Source organism: Gymnoscopelus microlampas, assembly GCF_963454915.1.
Source record: "Gymnoscopelus microlampas genome assembly, chromosome: 23".
NCBI lineage: Eukaryota > Metazoa > Chordata > Actinopteri > Myctophiformes > Myctophidae > Gymnoscopelus > Gymnoscopelus microlampas.
In genome coordinates, this window is record NC_139960.1 from 174,888 (window position 1) to 194,887 (window position 20,000).

The 20,000-nt window shown below is 39.3% G+C and overlaps 1 protein-coding gene across 1 annotated transcript; it reads right to left on the minus strand.

Moving 5' to 3' along the window:
- Positions 1–4,364: 4,364 nt before the first annotated feature.
- Positions 4,365–17,032, minus strand: LOC311039809 (microsomal glutathione S-transferase 1-like). Its single transcript, XM_084049798.1, has 5 exons — positions 16,990–17,032; positions 7,065–7,227; positions 5,887–5,978; positions 5,625–5,757; positions 4,365–4,809 (listed from the first exon to the last, which is right to left on the minus strand). The coding sequence occupies exons 2-5, from the start codon at positions 7,197–7,199 to the stop codon at positions 4,696–4,698; spliced, it is 474 nt and encodes a 157-aa protein (XP_083905924.1). The 5' UTR covers positions 7,200–7,227; positions 16,990–17,032; the 3' UTR covers positions 4,365–4,695.
- Between the last annotated feature and the right edge of the window lie 2,968 nt (positions 17,033–20,000).

A 20,000-nucleotide genomic window follows, 5' to 3' on the forward strand; every position in this document is an offset into this window, starting at 1 on the left:
AGACCAAGTAGAAAAAAATTGTATAATTTTATCATGAGCATTAGTGAGGACCTATTATATGAAGATATGTTGAAAAGTGGTGAAGTCGTCCTATAACATCTCCATTGTTTTACCTGGAAGACACGTCCAGAACACTGTTCTACCTCCACCCTTCCTGTCACACACACTTAAAGAGGTGGTGCCATGTTTCTGCACGTTTTCTGTTTTTTCATGTGTCTACGAGGTTGATCTCTCAAGAACACTTTCTGCTCTGCGTTGGAATCTGTCGTGAAGGTTCGTCATATCGTGTACACACTGGCCTACAAGTGGGCGTGCCTTCAGATCAGGAAGCAGGCCGCGCTTTACCCAATCAAATGTAGTGGGCGGGATTCACGTGTCCGTCGATCCTTCCCCCCTCGAAACGAACCGAAATTAATTTAACAATAGCGTCCGCGGAGCAGACAAAACCACGGAAAGATATTCACATTTTAACTTGCTCTTTCATCATAGAAACAAGTGGGCTTATACCCAAAACCATCCATGTTCTCTGGGAGAAGTGGTGTTAGTGTTCCATGTAGAAATATTGTTAGTGGGAATGAAAACATAGTCGCACCACCGGAAGTGAAACGCTGAAGGCAGACACAAACCCCGGTTTCCTTGCGCACGTGTGTTACGTCGTCATTGTCCCAGAGCCAACTGAGATAGTGTCAAACAGCAGAGGTCGCTGTTTTTCCTTTTCAGTTGGCTCTGGGTTCCCAGATTGCTATGAGGTTGATAGAACTTCATTAAGCCCCCTGGTGGTGTTTTATGGTGTTTTATGTCTTCTCTGACTATTTTGAGTTTCTTCCTGGAGGCTGAAACCTTGAGGGTCAAACGTGCCAATAGAAAAACAGCGCTTTAATGACGCAGTAGAAATATACCCTCCCCCTCATTATCATAACACAACAGGTGTGGGCATGAGGAGGAGGGACTAGGACAGGTGGGTGGTGCTAAGGTGAGAACCAGGTATACTTAATGAACTGGAGGCGTGTCCACATGAAAACATAATTTTAACACTTTCTGTAAACTTTTTTGAAAAAATCTTCCTCCTAGTATAACCACAATACCTTTAGGTATTATGGTTAATACCTGTTTTAGGGGGGGGGGGGGATCACTGTAAATCACGGCACCCCGTCTTTAAGCAGAATTAAATGCTACTGCATGTGCTTCCTTTTTCTGAACACACACACACACACACACACACACACACACACACACACACACACACACACACACACACACACACACACACACACACACACACACACACACACACACACACACACACACACACTCACTCACTTCTTGGTAGCCAAGCTGTAAATGACATCCCATGTCGGTCATGTTTTTTTTGTTCTTCTTTTTCCCCCCTCCCCCTCGGCTGACACCGAGGTGCCCCCCCCCAGACCTCTGACAAGCATAAATTATATTAATAGGATTGAATAAAAAAACGGTTCATTCCAAAAGGTTTGGGTACTTTGCAGATGACATTATGATGTAGTGCAGCTTTATACCTGAACACGACTCCTGCAGCTTAAGTTAGAACCATGAAATATTAAAGAGGAGAAATGGTTTTATAATATAGCCCTGTTGAGGGATGAGACAGAGCCATGACAGATGGAGAATCCTCTGCCTTCTGGTTGGATATTTATAACTTTATTATATGTAGAAATAGCCAGTGGTGGACAGTAACTAAGTACATTTACTTATAGTCAGGGAATATTATCAGAATAATGTCATATCTGGGAATTAATTCCTTACCAAGAAATGTCTTCACCAATGTGTTTGTAAAGGTGTCTAGTAACACATCTCATAAAGACTGACATTCAGTTTCCCCTAGGGGAATTTTTCACAGCTGTTGAACGTTGGGGTACCCATAACCTTATGCAGGGAATAATAATAATTCTGTTTTAAGTAGCACGTGAGGGGTCAAACTAGGGTGTTTTTATGATTTTGAATCCATTGCAAGCATTTGTTTTGCACCAAAACCTCTCCTTGTGCTAAAAACGGCCCAATCCCAATGTGCTTTTTACACAAAAAATTACCTGGAAAAGGTTGGCTATGACCGTTTTTACCCCAAATTTTGATTTTTTTCCCCCCTCCCCGCATAAGGTTATGGGTAGCCCAACTTTCAGCAGCTGTCAAAAATGTCAGTCTTTATGAGATGTGTTACTAGACACCAGTTTACAAACATATTGGTGAAGACATTTCTTGGTAAGGAATTTATTCCCAGATTTTTCACACACACACACACACACACACACACACACACACACACACACACACACACACACACACACACACACACACACACACACACACACACACACACACACACACACACACACACACACACACACACAGAGTTAAATTATCCAGTGGCAGTTTGTTAATTGAACAGTTCCATTGTTGCCATGACGATGGGTCTATTGATTGACAATCACTGAGCGAGAGAGAGAGAGAAAGAGAGAGAGAGAGATAGAGAGAGAGAGAGGTTAAATCAATAGTGTTTAAATTGCTTTATGCTAATTAACCTGCTCTCCAATCACTGTGTGATGTGCTGCCACACACACACACACACACACACACACACACACACACACACACACACACACACACGCGCGCGCGCACACGCGCGCACGCACGCACGCACACACAGAAACCTTTTATGTCTAAAACTGTTACTTTTCAGGAAATTAGAATGAAAACAAAAGAAGCTATGGATTACATATATATATATATATATATATATATATATATATATGTATATATATATATTATATATGTGACCAAATTTGACTGGGAGACAGTCATATCTAGCATTTTTTCATTTTCATTGTTTCATGTCATATGAAAGCAGGGAATCATAGCAACATAATGATATATTGGTTAATAAGATTGAGTCAATAGTTTTGAAACTACAGCTTATAGAACTGAAGTCAAGTTAAATCAAGTTAAAACTCTTGAGTAGAGAAAACACCACTTCAATGACTCTCATTCAAAGTAGCACTACTTTTCACAACAGTTTTAACAAAATATGATTGTTAATACATCTTTATTTGAAATTTACATTAGACACAAGCCAACAGACTATTGATACCTTTCAAAATGATCGGGTAGAAACAGCAGATTTTACCGCGATTTTGCGATGTTTGGATGGAAACTGAGGATTGGTCAGCAATGCTAACAAATGCTAGCACTAACCTTATATTTTACTACATGTTTATGCATTTATTTCATATTTACATGTCGATTTAAGCTCTTAAATTTCTGTCAGACATACTCTAGTATGTGAAGAGTCTAACTGGGCTATAAACTCATTTTCTGCTTTCCTGAAGAATGGGCACCAGCGAAATGACTGTCCTCCAGTTATTATATGTGTTATATGTTATTATATTATTAGTACTATTATTATCAAGCTGTTGTCAATACTTTTCATTTGTTACATACAGTATTTATTGCAACCACTCATTCATGATGATACCATACGATTCAATGATTTAAAATCCATACAGTAACTATTTAGCAAAACAATAATATCTGTGTGGAACGTGTGGAGAGAGAGAGCAGGGATTTTACAAGTAAGCTACATTTTGAGACCCATACTTTTGTACTTAAATCAAGTCCATTTTGAATTCCGGACTTTTACTTGTAACCAAAATGTTAGAGTCCACGATCATAACACCAGAGGCAGCTCCACGAATCATGTTCAACCCAGATTTGGCTCAACAAAGGGAATGAACTCGTTCTCATGCTATTCAACAAAAATGTGGAATGCCCTACCAAAAGGAGTAAAGGAGTGTAAAACCCTACTCTCTTTCAAAACTGCCCTAAAGATACACCTTCAGGAGGCTGACATTCTTAAATGGCCCCTGTCTAAGTCTTACTTATGAACTATCAGCGAAACGTGCCAACATTTAGAAGCAGCGGCTGCTAAAGGAGCACTACAACATTCAAACGGTCATTTTTTTCCACGTTGCTTTTTAATGAAGTTTTCGTCAGTAAAGAAAAGGTAGTCGACCAACATTCTATGTCATAGTTTTAGTCGACAAAATGAACACTGAACCCTGTGTTACTCTGACAAATAAACACACCAAACACACACAACTTTAATGAAGCCTTTTTTATCCATAAAGAACATTATCAGGACACAGGTATGTATGCTAGGAGCATGCGTATGCTAGAGACATGTGTATGCTAGGGACATGTGCTAGGGACATTTGTATGCTAGGAACAATGCTAGGGACATGTGTATGCTAGGAACATGTGTATACTAGGGACATGTGCTAGGGACATTTGTATGCTAGGAACATGTGTATGCTAGGGACATGTGCTAGGGACATTTGTATGCTAGGAATGTCTATGCTAGGGACATTTGTATGCTAGGATCATGTCTATGCTAGGGACATGTGTATGCTAGGAACATGTGTATACTAGGGACATGTGTATGCTAGGGACATTTGTATGCTAGGTACCAGATTGACATAATATGGCTGCAATATTATTGATAATAAATTGGGCCTCTTCCTTACTTCCTTCACAGGTGTTACCAATGCTATTCAAAAATAGCAGATCTACAAGCTGGCAGCGCGTCACGCTGTGAGCTTGTAGATCTTTTTAAACCTTTTTGAAAAAGATCTTGTCACGTGTACCATGCATCTCTACGGGGTTGAAAGGTTAAAGGTGAAAGGTGGTCCGGAGCACCCTGTAGCTCATGGACAGGGTCACCAGGACCCCCAGCAGCCAGGTCAGCACTCTGCTGGGCTGAGGCAGAGGGGCCACGTACGCCACCTGGTGGAGGGAGGAACACATAGAAACATAATATAACCATCTGAATCTGTGGTTCTCAACCTGTGGGGTCGGTCCTCACATGAGGGGGGGGGGGGGGCGGGGGGTTGGGGGCTACGAACTTGTAGATCTCCTATTTTTGAATAACCAAAGTATAGTACAGTATATGGATTATGTGGTTAAAATGATTGTGAAGCTATATTAACTAATTTAGCTGGGGACCCCCTGCCCCCCCCCCCCCCCCCTGCTCCCAAGGACCCCTGGGGTCCTTGTTTAGTTTGAGAACCTTGATGATGTCTGCTAAATGCCTACATGGTAAATTGTAAAACTAAAAGTACTTTAGGACAAAATGTGCCGTTTTCTTCAGTGGTGGAAAAAGTATTCAATTGTTCTACTTAAGTAAAAGTATCAATAGCAATATAGAATGCACTCTGTAAAAGTCCGGAATTAAAAATGTACCAAAAGTAAAAGTACTGAAATGTTTGAAAATAGCAGATCTACAAGCTCACAACGTGTCGCGATGCGACGCGTTGTGAGCTTGTAAGTCATCTATTTTCAAATAGCCTATGCATCAAATAAGGCTAAAGTGGTTAATTTACAGTATGTATTATAATATAATGATTTATATCTGCAAAGTAACTAGTAACAAAGTTTTCAAATAATTGTAGTGGAGTAAAAGTATAATATTTGCCTCTGAGATGTAGTGGAGTAGAAGTAAAAGTATAGACAATTGTAAATACTCCAGAAAAGTAAAAGTGCCTCAACATTGTACTTAAGTACAGTACTTGAGAGTAAATGTACTCGGTTACATTACGTACCGTGTGACAGAGCCGAGACGCCACAAACACCCGGAAGTGGATCAGAGCGCTGGACACGTCCGGCCCGGTCAGAGAATACAGCAGACCAATCAGAACGAAGGGAACGATGTTCTCCAGGTCGTTCTGGTGACATCTGGAAGAGAAAGGACCAATCAGAACATCGCTTTCTGTTATTGGAATATTTTATAATATTTTCTGTAAAGCATTAAGCTGCTACATTAATAATAAATAATAATAATTGTTATTAAGTGTATAGTCTGACCTTCTGACTCGCTCCACATCCGGGTGGGTTCGTAACAGCTTGTATTTGTCCTCCCGGGTTTTCTCTGCGATGTCTTCTGGGTTCTCAAAGGCCTGGAAGATGACACAATATTATATATAATATATAAACCGCTCACAAAAACTTGAATTTGGGCCATTATATCTCCCCTTTACTAATACCAATCAGTAAAGTGTTATATATCATTTTTATCGTTGATTAGTCACCTTTACAACGAGGTACAGCTTGTAAGCATTGGCATTCATGGAATGAGCAACACAAGCAAACGTGTGGGTAGTGCTGAGCAAAGATGTGCCAAAATGGCCTGTTAGACTTTTCTGCTGACATTCAATGTTATGACATTCATGACATTCAATGGGCTTCAGGTGTGTGCCAGTCACAGGTGTGTGACTGTCTCACAGGTGAGTGACTGGCACCTGAACATGGGTTCTGCAACTTTGTTGAGTTTGTGTATGCTCCAAGCAGCAACACTGCCCCCATGGAAAGATGCCACTTTTGTCAGGATAAGGCCCGTGCAACAGGGCAAGTGAAGCTGGTGTTCCGTTATGCAGAGTGACAGCATTATTTGGTGTTAGCCCCGCTGGTACCATTTCCAAATTTAGGATTAAGTTCTGTGAGACTGGTGTCAACAAGGAAGACAACAATGGAACACCAGCTTCACTTGCCCTATTGCACGGGCCTTATCCTGAAGGGACAAACGTGGCATCTTTCCATGGGGGCAGTGTTGCTGCTTGGAGCATCAACACAAACTCAACAAAGTTGCAGAACCCCTGTTGCAGAACGCAAAGTTGCAGAACCCACCTCTCAGTAGGTGTGTGCTGGCAGGTCGCTCAAAACAAGAGCGATTACCAGCAAAAGCATATTGGGTGATTTTGGCACATTTTTGCTCAGCGCTACCCACACGTTTGCTTGTATTGCTCATTCAATGAATGCCCGATGCTTACAAGCTGTACCTCGTTGTAAAGGTGACTAATCACCGATAAAAATGATATGTAACACTTTACTGATTGGTATTAGTAAAGGGGAGATATAATGGCCCAAATTCAAGTTTCCTTACATTTTGTGAGCAGTTTATATAATATAGAGATTTTTTTAGATTACTTTAGATTTATTTAGATACAGATTACTTAGTGTAATGGGATTACTTAGTGTGTCTTTACCCCTCGCGAGCCGCGGAAGAAGGCGGTCAGGAATGACATCATCATCATCTTGAGGATGATGATGGTGGTGTAGGTGGAGTAGACGAGGAAGACCTCCGACACGTTCATACTGTGGTCAATGTGGTCAAACGTCATCGTTACACCGCCCCCTGGTGGATGAGACCTGCGACCGCACACAGAGTGAGCACAGTGGTAGTTCATTTGTTTACAAACGTTACACATTTACAACGGTTCCACCCGCCCATGAGACAAACATGGGCAAATTCTCCTTCTACAGCACTGCCACCCAGGTATGGAATAGTCTGACCCCATTCCTCAAAAAAGTATTATTTTTTCTGCATTTTATTTGTTTTTGTTTGTACATATAGTTTTATTTTTTTCTGTGTTTTTGTGTTGATATTTGAACTGTTGGTACCACTATATATGACCATGAATTGAATACCAAGGACCTCAATGGAAACGAGACCGCAAGGACTTTTTTGAGCGGACCTTTTAGACAAAGTATTTTAAATCTAAGTGTGCTGTTCTTGTTATGTGCTATCACATATTCACACCTCAGTCTATAGTCTTTCTTTGCTTATGTGTTACTAATGCTTATTTGGGGTAAACCCGAACCAAACCCGCACCCTAACCCTAACCGCACGCGGATGCCACATAGTCGGAGAAAAGGTCTGTCGGATTAACGCATGCCTCCCGCTTATTTGTCCTGTGTGTGTAGTGTCTACCCTGCCTTGCTGGCTCTGCTGCCCTGGACTGGCTAGACCAGTGGTTCTCAAACTTTTTCATGTCAAGGACCCCCAAATTGACACTTATTAGCCCGCGGACCCCCATTTGAATAGATATGCCAGGGACCCCCATAAGAGAGAAGATTATTTTACGGCTCTATAGCAGTGATTCTCAACCACTTTAATTTCAAGGACCCTCAGTTTGACATGCATTAGGGCTACGGACCCCCATTTAATGACATTTCTATCTCTGGAACCCCAATTCATATTGTAAAATCAATGTTAATCTAACTCTGAGAGTGTACAAATGGAACCAAATGGACCCGTTAGGGTCCATTTGGTTCCAATTGTACACTCTCAGAGTTACTTACTCATAAAGGTCCATTTGGTTCCTATATCCATCATTTAGCTGGGGACCCCCTGGAACCCCCTCAAGTACCCCTGGGGGTCCCCGGACCCCACTTTGAGAACCAACCTTTTAGACAAAGTATTTTAAATGTAAGTGTGCTGTTCTTGTTATGTTCACAACTCAGTCTATAGTCTTTCTTTGCTTATGTGTTACTAATGCGTGTGTGTGTGTGTGTGTGTGTGTGTGTGTGTGTGTGTGTGTGTGTGTGTGTGTGTGTGTGTGTGTGTGTGTGTGTGTGTGTGTGTGTGTGTGTGTGTGTGTGTGTGTGTGTGTAGTGTCTGCCCTGCCTTGCCTTGCTGGCTCTGCTGCCCTGGACTGGCTAGACACCTGTCACTCACCTGGGAGTGCTCTGGCTGCCCCTCCCCTTTCCCCAGCTGTGCTTCATTTGTGTGATTATTAGGGCGTAGGCTTTAAGAGGAGCTGTTGCCAGCTCCCATGATCTCCCCAGCAGAGCACAACAGTAGAGTTGTTCCCTTGCTTATTTGTGTGTTTCTTTATTTCAGTTCCAATGGGCTGGCTGTAAGTATTATTTGGTATGATTTTTTCGTTACTGGTTAGTTTAGTTTTAGTATGTTTTGGTAGTTTATGGGAGTCTGGTGAGGCGACGGGCACACAGTGCCTGGCTCACCAGACTCCCCACCTTTTTAGCATGGCCAGCCCATCACTTTGTTTTGTTAGGATTTTTTTGTTAGGTTTTTGTTGGAAGTCATGAGTGTTCCCAGTATTATTCAACACAGTATTTCCTGGTGTATAAAATATGACTCACTTGCTGTTATATGCTGCATGGTAAAACAAACTTCCACCAAGTGTGAAAAAACCTGACTATTTCCTTTTATTATGTTGTGGTCCCTTGTGCGAGCGAGCCAAGGTTAAAGGGGCCGTAACATAATTCTAGTTTTAGTATAATGTTTTGGTAGTTTATGGGAGTCTGGTGAGGCGACGGGCACGTAGTGCCTGGCTCACCAGAATCCCCACTTTGTAGCTTGGCCAGCCCATCACTTTGTTTGTCAGGACATTTATTTAGGTCTTTGTAATTCCTTGTCTCTACCCTCCTGGCACATTTAACATTCTGGTTGCTATGACGAATAAACGGCATTGAACGTGTTTATCTGAATGTAAAATAAATGTTATTACAATTGAGACCTGATGTTTGTCCTGTTATTATGTTATGGTCACTGGTGTTTGAGCCAAGTGTAGTGGCCGTAACAGTTCTACATTTTTACGTTTTTGCCTAATAAAATATTCAATCAATCAAATCAAACCTTCACTTAATGCGGCCCACAGGTTAATATCAGAATAGTGATTTTATTATTGATTTCAGCTGTTATGATTCTAAACATGCAAATATGACCCGCTTTAATGACTTCAGTCTATATTGGTAACTTAATGACTAGTATTAACATTCTATTGTCTTTTTTATGTCCAATGTATTTGTATTTAAGTTCTTAAAGTTAACATAAGTATAACTAAATGCATTTGAAATGAAGTAAAAATGTTACTTTTCAGAATTCCAATTCAAACATAGCAGATCTACAAGCTCAAAACGCGTCGCACTGCGACGTGTTTGAGCTTGTAGATCTGCTATTTATGCTAGTTTAGTGTGACATAAAATGCTGAAAAAAGTTAAAATACGGAGAGACAGTATATGTAATGTGTCTCTGTAGTGAGTGTGTTAATAGGTCCTCTACATCATTAAACAGACAGTATATGTAATGTGTCTCTGTAGTGAGTGTGTTAATATAGAGGTCCTCTACATCATTAAACAGACAGTATATGTAATGTGTCTCTGTAGTGAGTGTGTTAATATAGTGTCCTCTACATCATTAAACAGACAGTATATGTAATGTGTCTCTGTAGTGAGTGTGTTAATATAGTGTCCTCTACATCATTAAACAGACAGTATATGTAATGTGTCTCTGTAGTGAGTGTGTTAATATAGAGGTCCTCTACATCATTAAACAGACAGTATATGTAATGTGTCTCTGTAGTGAGTGTGTTAATATAGAGGTCCTCTACATCATTAAACAGACAGTATATGTAATGTGTCTCTGTAGTGAGTGTGTTAATATAGTGTCCTCTACATCATTAAACAGACAGTATATGTAATGTGTCTCTGTAGTGAGTGTGTTAATATAGTGGTCCTCTACATCATTAAACAGACAGTATATGTAATGTGTCTCTGTAGTGAGTGTGTTAATATAGAGGTCCTCTACATCATTAAACAGACAGTATATGTAATGTGTCTCTGTAGTGAGTGTGTTAATATAGTGGTCCTCTACATCATTAAACAGACAGTATATGTAATGTGTCTCTGTAGTGAGTGTGTTAATATAGTGGTCCTACATCATTAAACAGACAGTATATGTAATGTGTCTCTGTAGTGAGTGTGTTAATATAGTGGTCCTCTACATCATTAAACAGACAGTATATGTAATGTGTCTCTGTAGTGAGTGTGTTAATATAGAGGTCCTCTACATCATTAAACAGACAGTATATGTAATGTGTCTCTGTAGTGAGTGTGTTAATATAGAGGTCCTCTACATCATTAAACAGACAGTATATGTAATGTGTCTCTGTAGTGAGTGTGTAAATATAGTGGTCCTCTACATCATTAAACAGACAGTATATGTAATGTGTCTCTGTAGTGAGTATGTAAATATAGAGGTCCTCTACATCATTAAACAGACAGTATATGTAATGTGTCTCTGTAGTGAGTGTGTTAATATAGAGGTCCTCTACATCATTAAACAGACAGTATATGTAATGTGTCTCTGTAGTGAGTGTGTTAATATAGAGGTCCTCTACATCATTAAACAGACAGTATATGTAATGTGTCTCTGTAGTGAGTGTGTTAATATAGTGGTCCTCTACATCATTAAACAGACAATATATGTAATGTGTCTCTGTAGTGAGTGTGTTAATATAGAGGTCCTCTACATCATTAAACAGACAGTATATGTAATGTGTCTCTGTAGTGAGTGTGTTAATATAGAGGTCCTCTACATCATTAAACAGACAGTATATGTAATGTGTCTCTGTAGTGAGTGTGTTAATATAGAGGTCCTCTACATCATTAAACAGACAGTATATGTAATGTGTCTCTGTAGTGAGTGTGTAAATATAGAGGTCCTCTACATCATTAAACAGACGGTATATGTAATGTGTCTCTGTAGTGAGTGTGTTAATATAGTGTCCTCTACATCATTAAACAGACAGTATATGTAATGTGTCTCTGTAGTGAGTGTGTTAATATAGTGGTCCTCTACATCATTAAACAGACGGTATATGTAATGTGTCTCTGTAGTGAGTGTGTTAATATAGTGGTCCTCTACATCATTAAACAGACGGTATATGTAATGTGTCTCTGTAGTGAGTGTGTAAATATAGAGGTCCTCTACATCATTAAACAGACGGTATATGTAATGTGTCTCTGTAGTGAGTGTGTTAATATAGAGGTCCTCTACATCATTAAACAGACAGTATATGTAATGTGTCTCTGTAGTGAGTGTGTTAATATAGTGTCCTCTACATCATTAAACAGACAGTATATGTAATGTGTCTCTGTAGTGAGTGTGTTAATATAGAGGTCCTCTACATCATTAAACAGACAGTATATGTAATGTGTCTCTGTAGTGAGTGTGTTAATATAGAGGTCCTCTACATCATTAAACAGACAGTATATGTAATGTGTCTCTGTAGTGAGTGTGTTAATATAGTGGTCCTCTACATCATTAAACAGACAGTATATGTAATGTGTCTCTGTAGTGAGTGTGTTAATATAGTGGTCCTCTACATCATTAAACAGACAGTATATGTAATGTGTCTCTGTAGTGAGTGTGTTAATATAGTGGTCCTCTACATCATTAAACAGACAGTATATGTAATGTGTCTCTGTAGTGAGTGTGTTAATATAGTGGTCCTCTACATCATTAAACAGACAGTATATGTAATGTGTCTCTGTAGTGAGTGTGTTAATATAGTGGTCCTCTACATCATTAAACAGACAGTATATGTAATGTGTCTCTGTAGTGAGTGTGTAAATATAGTGGTCCTCTACATCATTAAACAGACAGTATATGTAATGTGTCTCTGTAGTGAGTGTGTAAATATAGAGGTCCTCTACATCATTAAACAGACAGTATATGTAATGTGTCTCTGTAGTGAGTGTGTTAATATAGAGGTCCTCTACATCATTAAACAGACAGTATATGTAATGTGTCTCTGTAGTGAGTGTGTTAATATAGAGGTCCTCTACATCATTAAACAGACAGTATATGTAATGTGTCTCTGTAGTGAGTGTGTTAATATAGTGGTCCTCTACATCATTAAACAGACAATATATGTAATATGTCTCTGTAGTGAGTGTGTTAATATAGAGGTCCTCTACATCATTAAACAGACAGTATATGTAATGTGTCTCTGTAGTGAGTGTGTTAATATAGAGGTCCTCTACATCATTAAACAGACAGTATATGTAATGTGTCTCTGTAGTGAGTGTGTAAATATAGAGGTCCTCTACATCATTAAACAGACAGTATATGTAATGTGTCTCTGTAGTGAGTGTGTTAATATAGAGGTCCTCTACATCATTAAACAGACAGTATATGTAATGTGTCTCTGTAGTGAGTGTGTAAATATAGAGGTCCTCTACATCATTAAACAGACAGTATATGTAATGTGTCTCTGTAGTGAGTGTGTTAATATAGTGGTCCTCTACATCATTAAACAGACAGTATATGTAATGTGTCTCTGTAGTGAGTGTGTTAATATAGTGGTCCTCTACATCATTAAACAGACAGTATATGTAATGTGTCTCTGTAGTGAGTGTGTTAATATAGTGGTCCTCTACATCATTAAACAGACAGTATATGTAATGTGTCTCTGTAGTGAGTGTGTAAATATAGAGGTCCTCTACATCATTAAACAGACGGTATATGTAATGTGTCTCTGTAGTGAGTGTGTTAATATAGTGGTCCTCTACATCATTAAACAGACAGTATATGTAATGTGTCTCTGTAGTGAGTGTGTTAATATAGTGGTCCTCTACATCATTAAACAGACAGTATATGTAATGTGTCTCTGTAGTGAGTGTGTAAATATAGAGGTCCTCTACATCATTAAACAGACAGTATATGTAATGTGTCTCTGTAGTGAGTGTGTTAATATAGAGGTCCTCTACATCATTAAACAGACAGTATATGTAATGTGTCTCTGTAGTGAGTGTGTTAATATAGTGGTCCTCTACATCATTAAACAGACAGTATATGTAATGTGTCTCTGTAGTGAGTGTGTTAATATAGTGGTCCTCTACATCATTAAACAGACAGTATATGTAATGTGTCTCTGTAGTGAGTGTGTAAATATAGAGGTCCTCTACATCATTAAACAGACAGTATATGTAATGTGTCTCTGTAGTGAGTGTGTTAATATAGAGGTCCTCTACATCATTAAACAGACAGTATATGTAATGTGTCTCTGTAGTGAGTGTGTAAATATAGAGGTCCTCTACATCATTAAACAGACAGTATATGTAATGTGTCTCTGTAGTGAGTGTGTAAATATAGAGGTCCTCTACATCATTAAACAGACAGTATATGTAATGTGTCTCTGTAGTGAGTGTGTTAATATAGAGGTCCTCTACATCATTAAACAGACAGTATATGTAATGTGTCTCTGTAGTGAGTGTGTAAATATAGAGGTCCTCTACATCATTAAACAGACAGTATATGTAATGTGTCTCTGTAGTGAGTGTGTAAATATAGAGGTCCTCTACATCATTAAACAGACAGTATATGTAATGTGTCTCTGTAGTGAGTGTGTAAATATAGAGGTCCTCTACATCATTAAAGTTGCAGATTCATCGTTTACCTTTTAGCCGATGTAGGGTGATACTAGACCTCACACCTAGCACTGTGTGTGTGTGTGTGTGTGTGTGTGTGTGTGTGTGTGTGTGTGTGTGTGTGTGTGTGTGTGTGTGTGTGTGTGTGTGTGTGTGTGTGTGTGTGTGTGTGTGTGTGTGTGTGCGTGTGTGTGCGTGCGTGCGTGTGTGTGTGTGTGTGTGTTTGTCACTACACGCTGGGGTCAGAGCCAGTTAGTTTGAGAAGTCACTCCTGCTACAGTGATGTCAACACTTGGCTAAACATCAAGTTGAGCTGGTCTCAACTTTAGTTTTTCTTCTTTCCACTCCAGTGACGCAGAGAAGTGTCAGTGAGGTCAGAGAAGTGTCAGTGAGGTATTCTAATGTTTGTGTTGATTCACTTCCTCTCTGTTAAACAATGGCTTCTCCGTTCACCCCGATGACTCACCTCATGAAGACTTGAATTCATGGATATGTTTTAGTTTTTGTCTCATTCCTAAGACAATAATCTGATGACCAGCGGACCGGTAGGAGATACAAAGGAGACTCTTTGTGTCTTCTACCGGAACCGCTGCCGGTCATCAAATGATTGTCTTATGAATGAGACACAAACTAAACAATGTCCATGAATTCAAGTCTTCATGAGGTGAGTCATACATACTGTAGGAAAAGTCATTTTGGGTTGAACTGTCCCTCTAGATCAGCTGTCAGTCTGAGAGACAGATGAAACAGGGACCCCTTAGCTGAGAGACAGATGAAGCAGGGACCCCTTAGCTGAGAGAGATGAAGCAGGGACCCCTTAGCTGAGAGAGAGATTAAGCAGGGACCCCTTAGCTGAGAGAGATGAAGCAGGGACCTCTTAGCTGAGAAGAGAGATTAAGCAGGGACCCCTTAGCTGAGAGAAATGAAGCAGGGACCCCTTAGCTGAGAGAAATGAAGCAGGGACCCCTTAACTGAGAGAGATGAAGCAGGGACCTCTTAGCTGAGAAGAGAGATGAAACAGGGACCCCTTAACTGAGAGAAATGAAACAGGGACCCCTTAGCTGAGAGACAGATGAAGCAGGGACCCCTTAGCTGAGAGACAGATGAAGCAGGGACCCCTTAGCTGAGAGAGAGATGAAGCAGGGACCCCTTAGCTGAGAGACAGATGAAGCAGGGACCCCTTAAATGAGAGAGATGAAGCAGGGACCTCTTAGCTGAGAAGAGAGATGAAACAGGGACCCCTTAGCTGAGAGACAGATGAAGCAGGGACCCCTTAGCTGAGAGACAGATGAAGCAGGGACCCCATAGCTGAGAGACAGATGAAGCAGGGACCCCTTAGCTGAGAGAGAGATATTTTTAAACTCAATACATAGTAACCTGGAACTTTCAGTATGTACTTGGTCTGCTCTTTTTTTATCCCTCTACACCAAACCTCTTTGCTGAAAGCTGATCTACAAGATCCCAGTGAGGCCTGAAGACAGTTGTATTTATAGATCACATTTCAATGAGATTTAAAGGAAACACAATTATTCAATTATAAATGATAACAAATGTATATGTTTTACTTACTGTAAGTAAAAGTACTAATATTGCAATGAAGAAATACTTGAGTAAAAGTACGAACGTATTGGTATCAAAATGTACTCATAGCACCAAAAGTAGGAAGTTACAGAATGTCCCATTTCACAAGTTTTCACATGTATAAAATGCAGACAAAATCTTTTGAAAATAGCAGATCTACAAGCTCACAATGTGTCGCATCGCGACGCATTGTGAGCTTGTAGATCTGCTATTTTCAAATGGCCGAAATGTACCGTATATACTAGGGCTGAAGTGGTTAATGTATGTTTTGTAATAATAATCAAAATCTACAAAGTAACTAGTAACTAAACTTTTCAAATACTTGTAGTGGTATAATGGTATTTGCCTCTGAGATGTAATGGAGTAGAAGTAAAAGTACTGAAAATTGGAAATACTCCAGTAAAGTAAAACATACCTCAAAATTGTACTTAAGTACAGTGCTTGAGTACATTTACTTAGTTACTTTACACCATTGAAAATTACATTAGGATGCAAGATGCATAGAACAAAAGAAGTAGAAATAAATAGATGCAGTTACCGGGCAGAGATGCAAATTGTAGATCTGCTATTTTTAGTTAAAGTTCCCCTCAAAATAGTTGGTAATGTAGAAACAAAATGTCCAATCACAAAAAAAGATTTGGCGGCCCCCCTGTAGTAACTCTGGGGACCCCCTAGGGGTCCTGGACCCCCTGTAGTAACTCTGGGGACCCCCTAGGGGTCCTGGACCCCCTGTAGTAACTCCCTTATTCTAAACAACAGGCTACTAAAGGTCAAGCCAAATAATAGATCTTTACAAAGCTGAATTATATCCAAGCAGACATTCACATTATACTCACTGGTATACCAGAGGTGTAAAGTAACTAAGTACATTTACTCAAGTACTGAACTGAAGTGACATACTGAGGTCATTCTTTACTTTACTGGAGTATTTCCATGTTTCTATATCTTTACTTCTACTCCACTACATCTCAGAGACAAATATTATACTTTTTACTTCGTTGTGCGAGTTAATTTATTACAAAACATACATTACCCTCCTCAGCCCTATATACTCTATTTACTTCAGCCATTTGAAAATAGCAGATCTACAAGCTCACAATGTGTCGCGTTGCAACGCATTGTGAGCTTGTAGATCTGCTATTTTCAAAAGAATTGTATACATTTGAAAAGTTGTGAAATGGGACATCCTGCATAATGAACACTTAATACTTTTACTAGTAAAAAAACAGTGAGCAGTTATTCCAACACTGTGTGTGTGTGTGTGTGTGTGTGTGTGTGTGTGTGTGTGTGTGTGTGTGTGTGTGTGTGTGTGTGTGTGTGTGTGTGTGTGTGTGTGTGTGTGTGTGTGTGTGTGTGTGTGTGTGTTATTACCTGTATGTGTGTGTGTGTTGTTGTTGATGTGGAGTCGATGGCAGAGACCTCTGTTCTGTCTGGGAGAAGAATCTCACTGCATGTACGGGTTGACTGGGATCATGTTTGAATTAGGCCACATGTTAAATAAATACATCACACACACACACACACACACACACACACACACACACACACACACACACACACACACACACACACACACACACACACACACACACACACACACAGAGAGAGACGTCGCTTCCTTATCAAAACTGAAATGATTGATTAGTGTTTATTTTATTTTATTGACACAGGGATCGTTGCTCAACATTGTTGAGCAACGACACATGCGTTGGTTTTGAACCTACGTGTTTATTATTACAATGAACCACCTGTCTGCCCTGACCCCTCACACACACACACACACACACACACACACACACACACACACACACACACACACACACACACACACACACACACACACACACACACACACACACACACACACACACACACACACACACACACACACTATGGCAGAAACAATATTCTGAGCTGTTCAACTGTGTAAAAAGTGATCTTGTTGTAGTGGAAAATGTAGATTTTAATGATGAGGTGATTGTTACTCCTGCCGAAATTCATGAAGCAGTTCATGCCCCCCCCCCCCCGCTTACAGCCGCTGAATATATCACTACCACTGACACACTGTGTGTGTGTGTGTGTGTGTGTGTGTGTGTGTGTGTGTGTGTGTGTGTGTGTGTGTGTGTGTGTGTGTGTGTGTGTGTGTGTGTGTGTGTGTGTGTGTGTGTGAATAACAGAGTTGACAGACGCTGCTCCGGGGGAAACATTCTGAATAATAAAACAAACAGGAAAGCAATCCGTCTGAGTGGGGGCGGGGCTTGGTCAGGTGAGAGAGAGAACAGGTCTGGGTTGCCATGACTGCTTAATTATAAGCGACGTTGTGGGCTTGTTTTCCATGTAAAGTTGCTTGTAAATATATATATGGGGTTATTTTTTGGGGGAGGGGCTTGTTTCTGAAGCGTAGTTGTTTATTTGGCTGAGTTTCCTCATGTTATATATTAATATGTTCATGTATTCAGTACTTATGTTCTTATTGTTCATTTAAATATAAACAAATAGAATGTTAATACTAGTCATTAAGCTACTAAAATAGAATGTTAATACTAGTCATTAAGCTAATAGAATGTTAATACTAGTCATTAAGCTACTAAAATAGAATGTTAATACTAGTCATTAAGCTACTAAAATAGAATGTTAATACTAGTCATTAAGCTACTAAAATAGAATGTTAATACTAGTCATTAAGCTAATAGAATGTTAATACTAGTCATTAAGCTACTAAAATAGAATGTTAATACTAGTCATTAAGCTACTAAAATAGAATGTTAATACTAGTCATTAAGCTAATAGAATGTTAATACTAGTCATTAAGCTACTAAAACAATAGAATGTTAATACTAGTCATTAAGCTACTAAAATAGAATGTTAATACTAGTCATTAAGCTACTAAAATAGAATGTTAATACTAGTCATTAAGCTACTAAAATAGAATGTTAATACTAGTCATTAAGCTACTAAAATAGAATGTTAATACTAGTCATTAAGCTACTAAAATAGAATGTTAATACTAGTCATTAAGCTACTAAAATAGAATGTTAATACTAGTCATTAAGCTACTAAAATAGAATGTTAATACTAGTCATTAAGCTACTAAAATAGAATGTTAATACTAGTCATTAAGCTACTAAAATAGAATGTTAATACTAGTCATTAAGCTACTAAAATAGAATGTTAATACTAGTCATTAAGCTACTAAAATAGAATGTTAATACTAGTCATTAAGCTACTAAAATAGAATGTTAATACTAGTCATTAAGCTAATAGAATGTTAATACTAGTCATTAAGCTACTAAAATAGAATTTACGCTGCTTTTACTTTTGGTACTTTAAGTACATTCTGATACCAATACTTTTGTACTTTTACTCAAGTACATTTTGAATTCCAGACGCAAGATACGATACCTATTGGTACTTTTGTCATTTTGAATCATTTTAGTATTTACTCGAGTACTTATACTTTTGTCCCTGTTCTGTTCTCCCGGCACAAAAATGCAAATGAGCGAAAAAAAAATATTCAAACGACAGAAACATAAAAAAAGTAAACTTTTCCTTTCTGAGCGCGTGCAGTAGCCTCCCCACGGAGCCAGCCAACCAGGAAGCTCCTTTCTGAGCGCGTGCAGTAGCCTCCCCACGGAGCCAGCCAACCAGGAAGCTCCGTGTTCCCATTCTGTCAGCGTCAGAGTTTTTGACGTCGTTCTAAGCGATTGTTCCAAACGCCGGCTTTGATGAAATGAAACGTGGCTCTACCAGGGGGTCCCACAGGGGTCCCCGAGACCCTCACCGTTCACTCTGTTAGAAACACAAAAGAACACCATAGAGGCAGTGTTGCCATGTCTGCTTATTATAAGCCATTTAAAAGGCTTGTTTTTGGGGTTTTTTTCAGTAAAGTTGATTGTAGATATTGAAGGTTGTGTTTTTTTTGGGCTTGTTTCTAAAGTTGTATTATCTGATGTTGTTTAAACCTGTAAAGGACCTCCATAATGCCCCCCCCCCCCCTCACCCTTACATATAAGCTTTGTGTTGTTAAAATGTTGTTGTTTTTTAAAACACAAAATCTTTTCAGTTTTTTGCAACAAAACAAAACGTGTTGCGACACGTTTTGAGCTTGTAGATCAGCTTATTTCAAATAGCAGATGTAAAGCCATATATAGATTTAAAGTGCTCATGTGGCCTAGAAATAGTCGCTTCTTTTAGGCTGGTTTTCAAAAACCTGTTGCTTGTTTCTCTCAAAATCTGGCATGCTGGTTAAGAGACCTTATTCCATCTTAGAGGCAGTAGTTGCCAGATTTTGCGAGAGAAACAAGCAATCAGGTCTATGAAAACAAGGCCAAAAGAACTACTGTATACGACTGTATCGCAACGCGTTGTGAGCTTGTAGATCT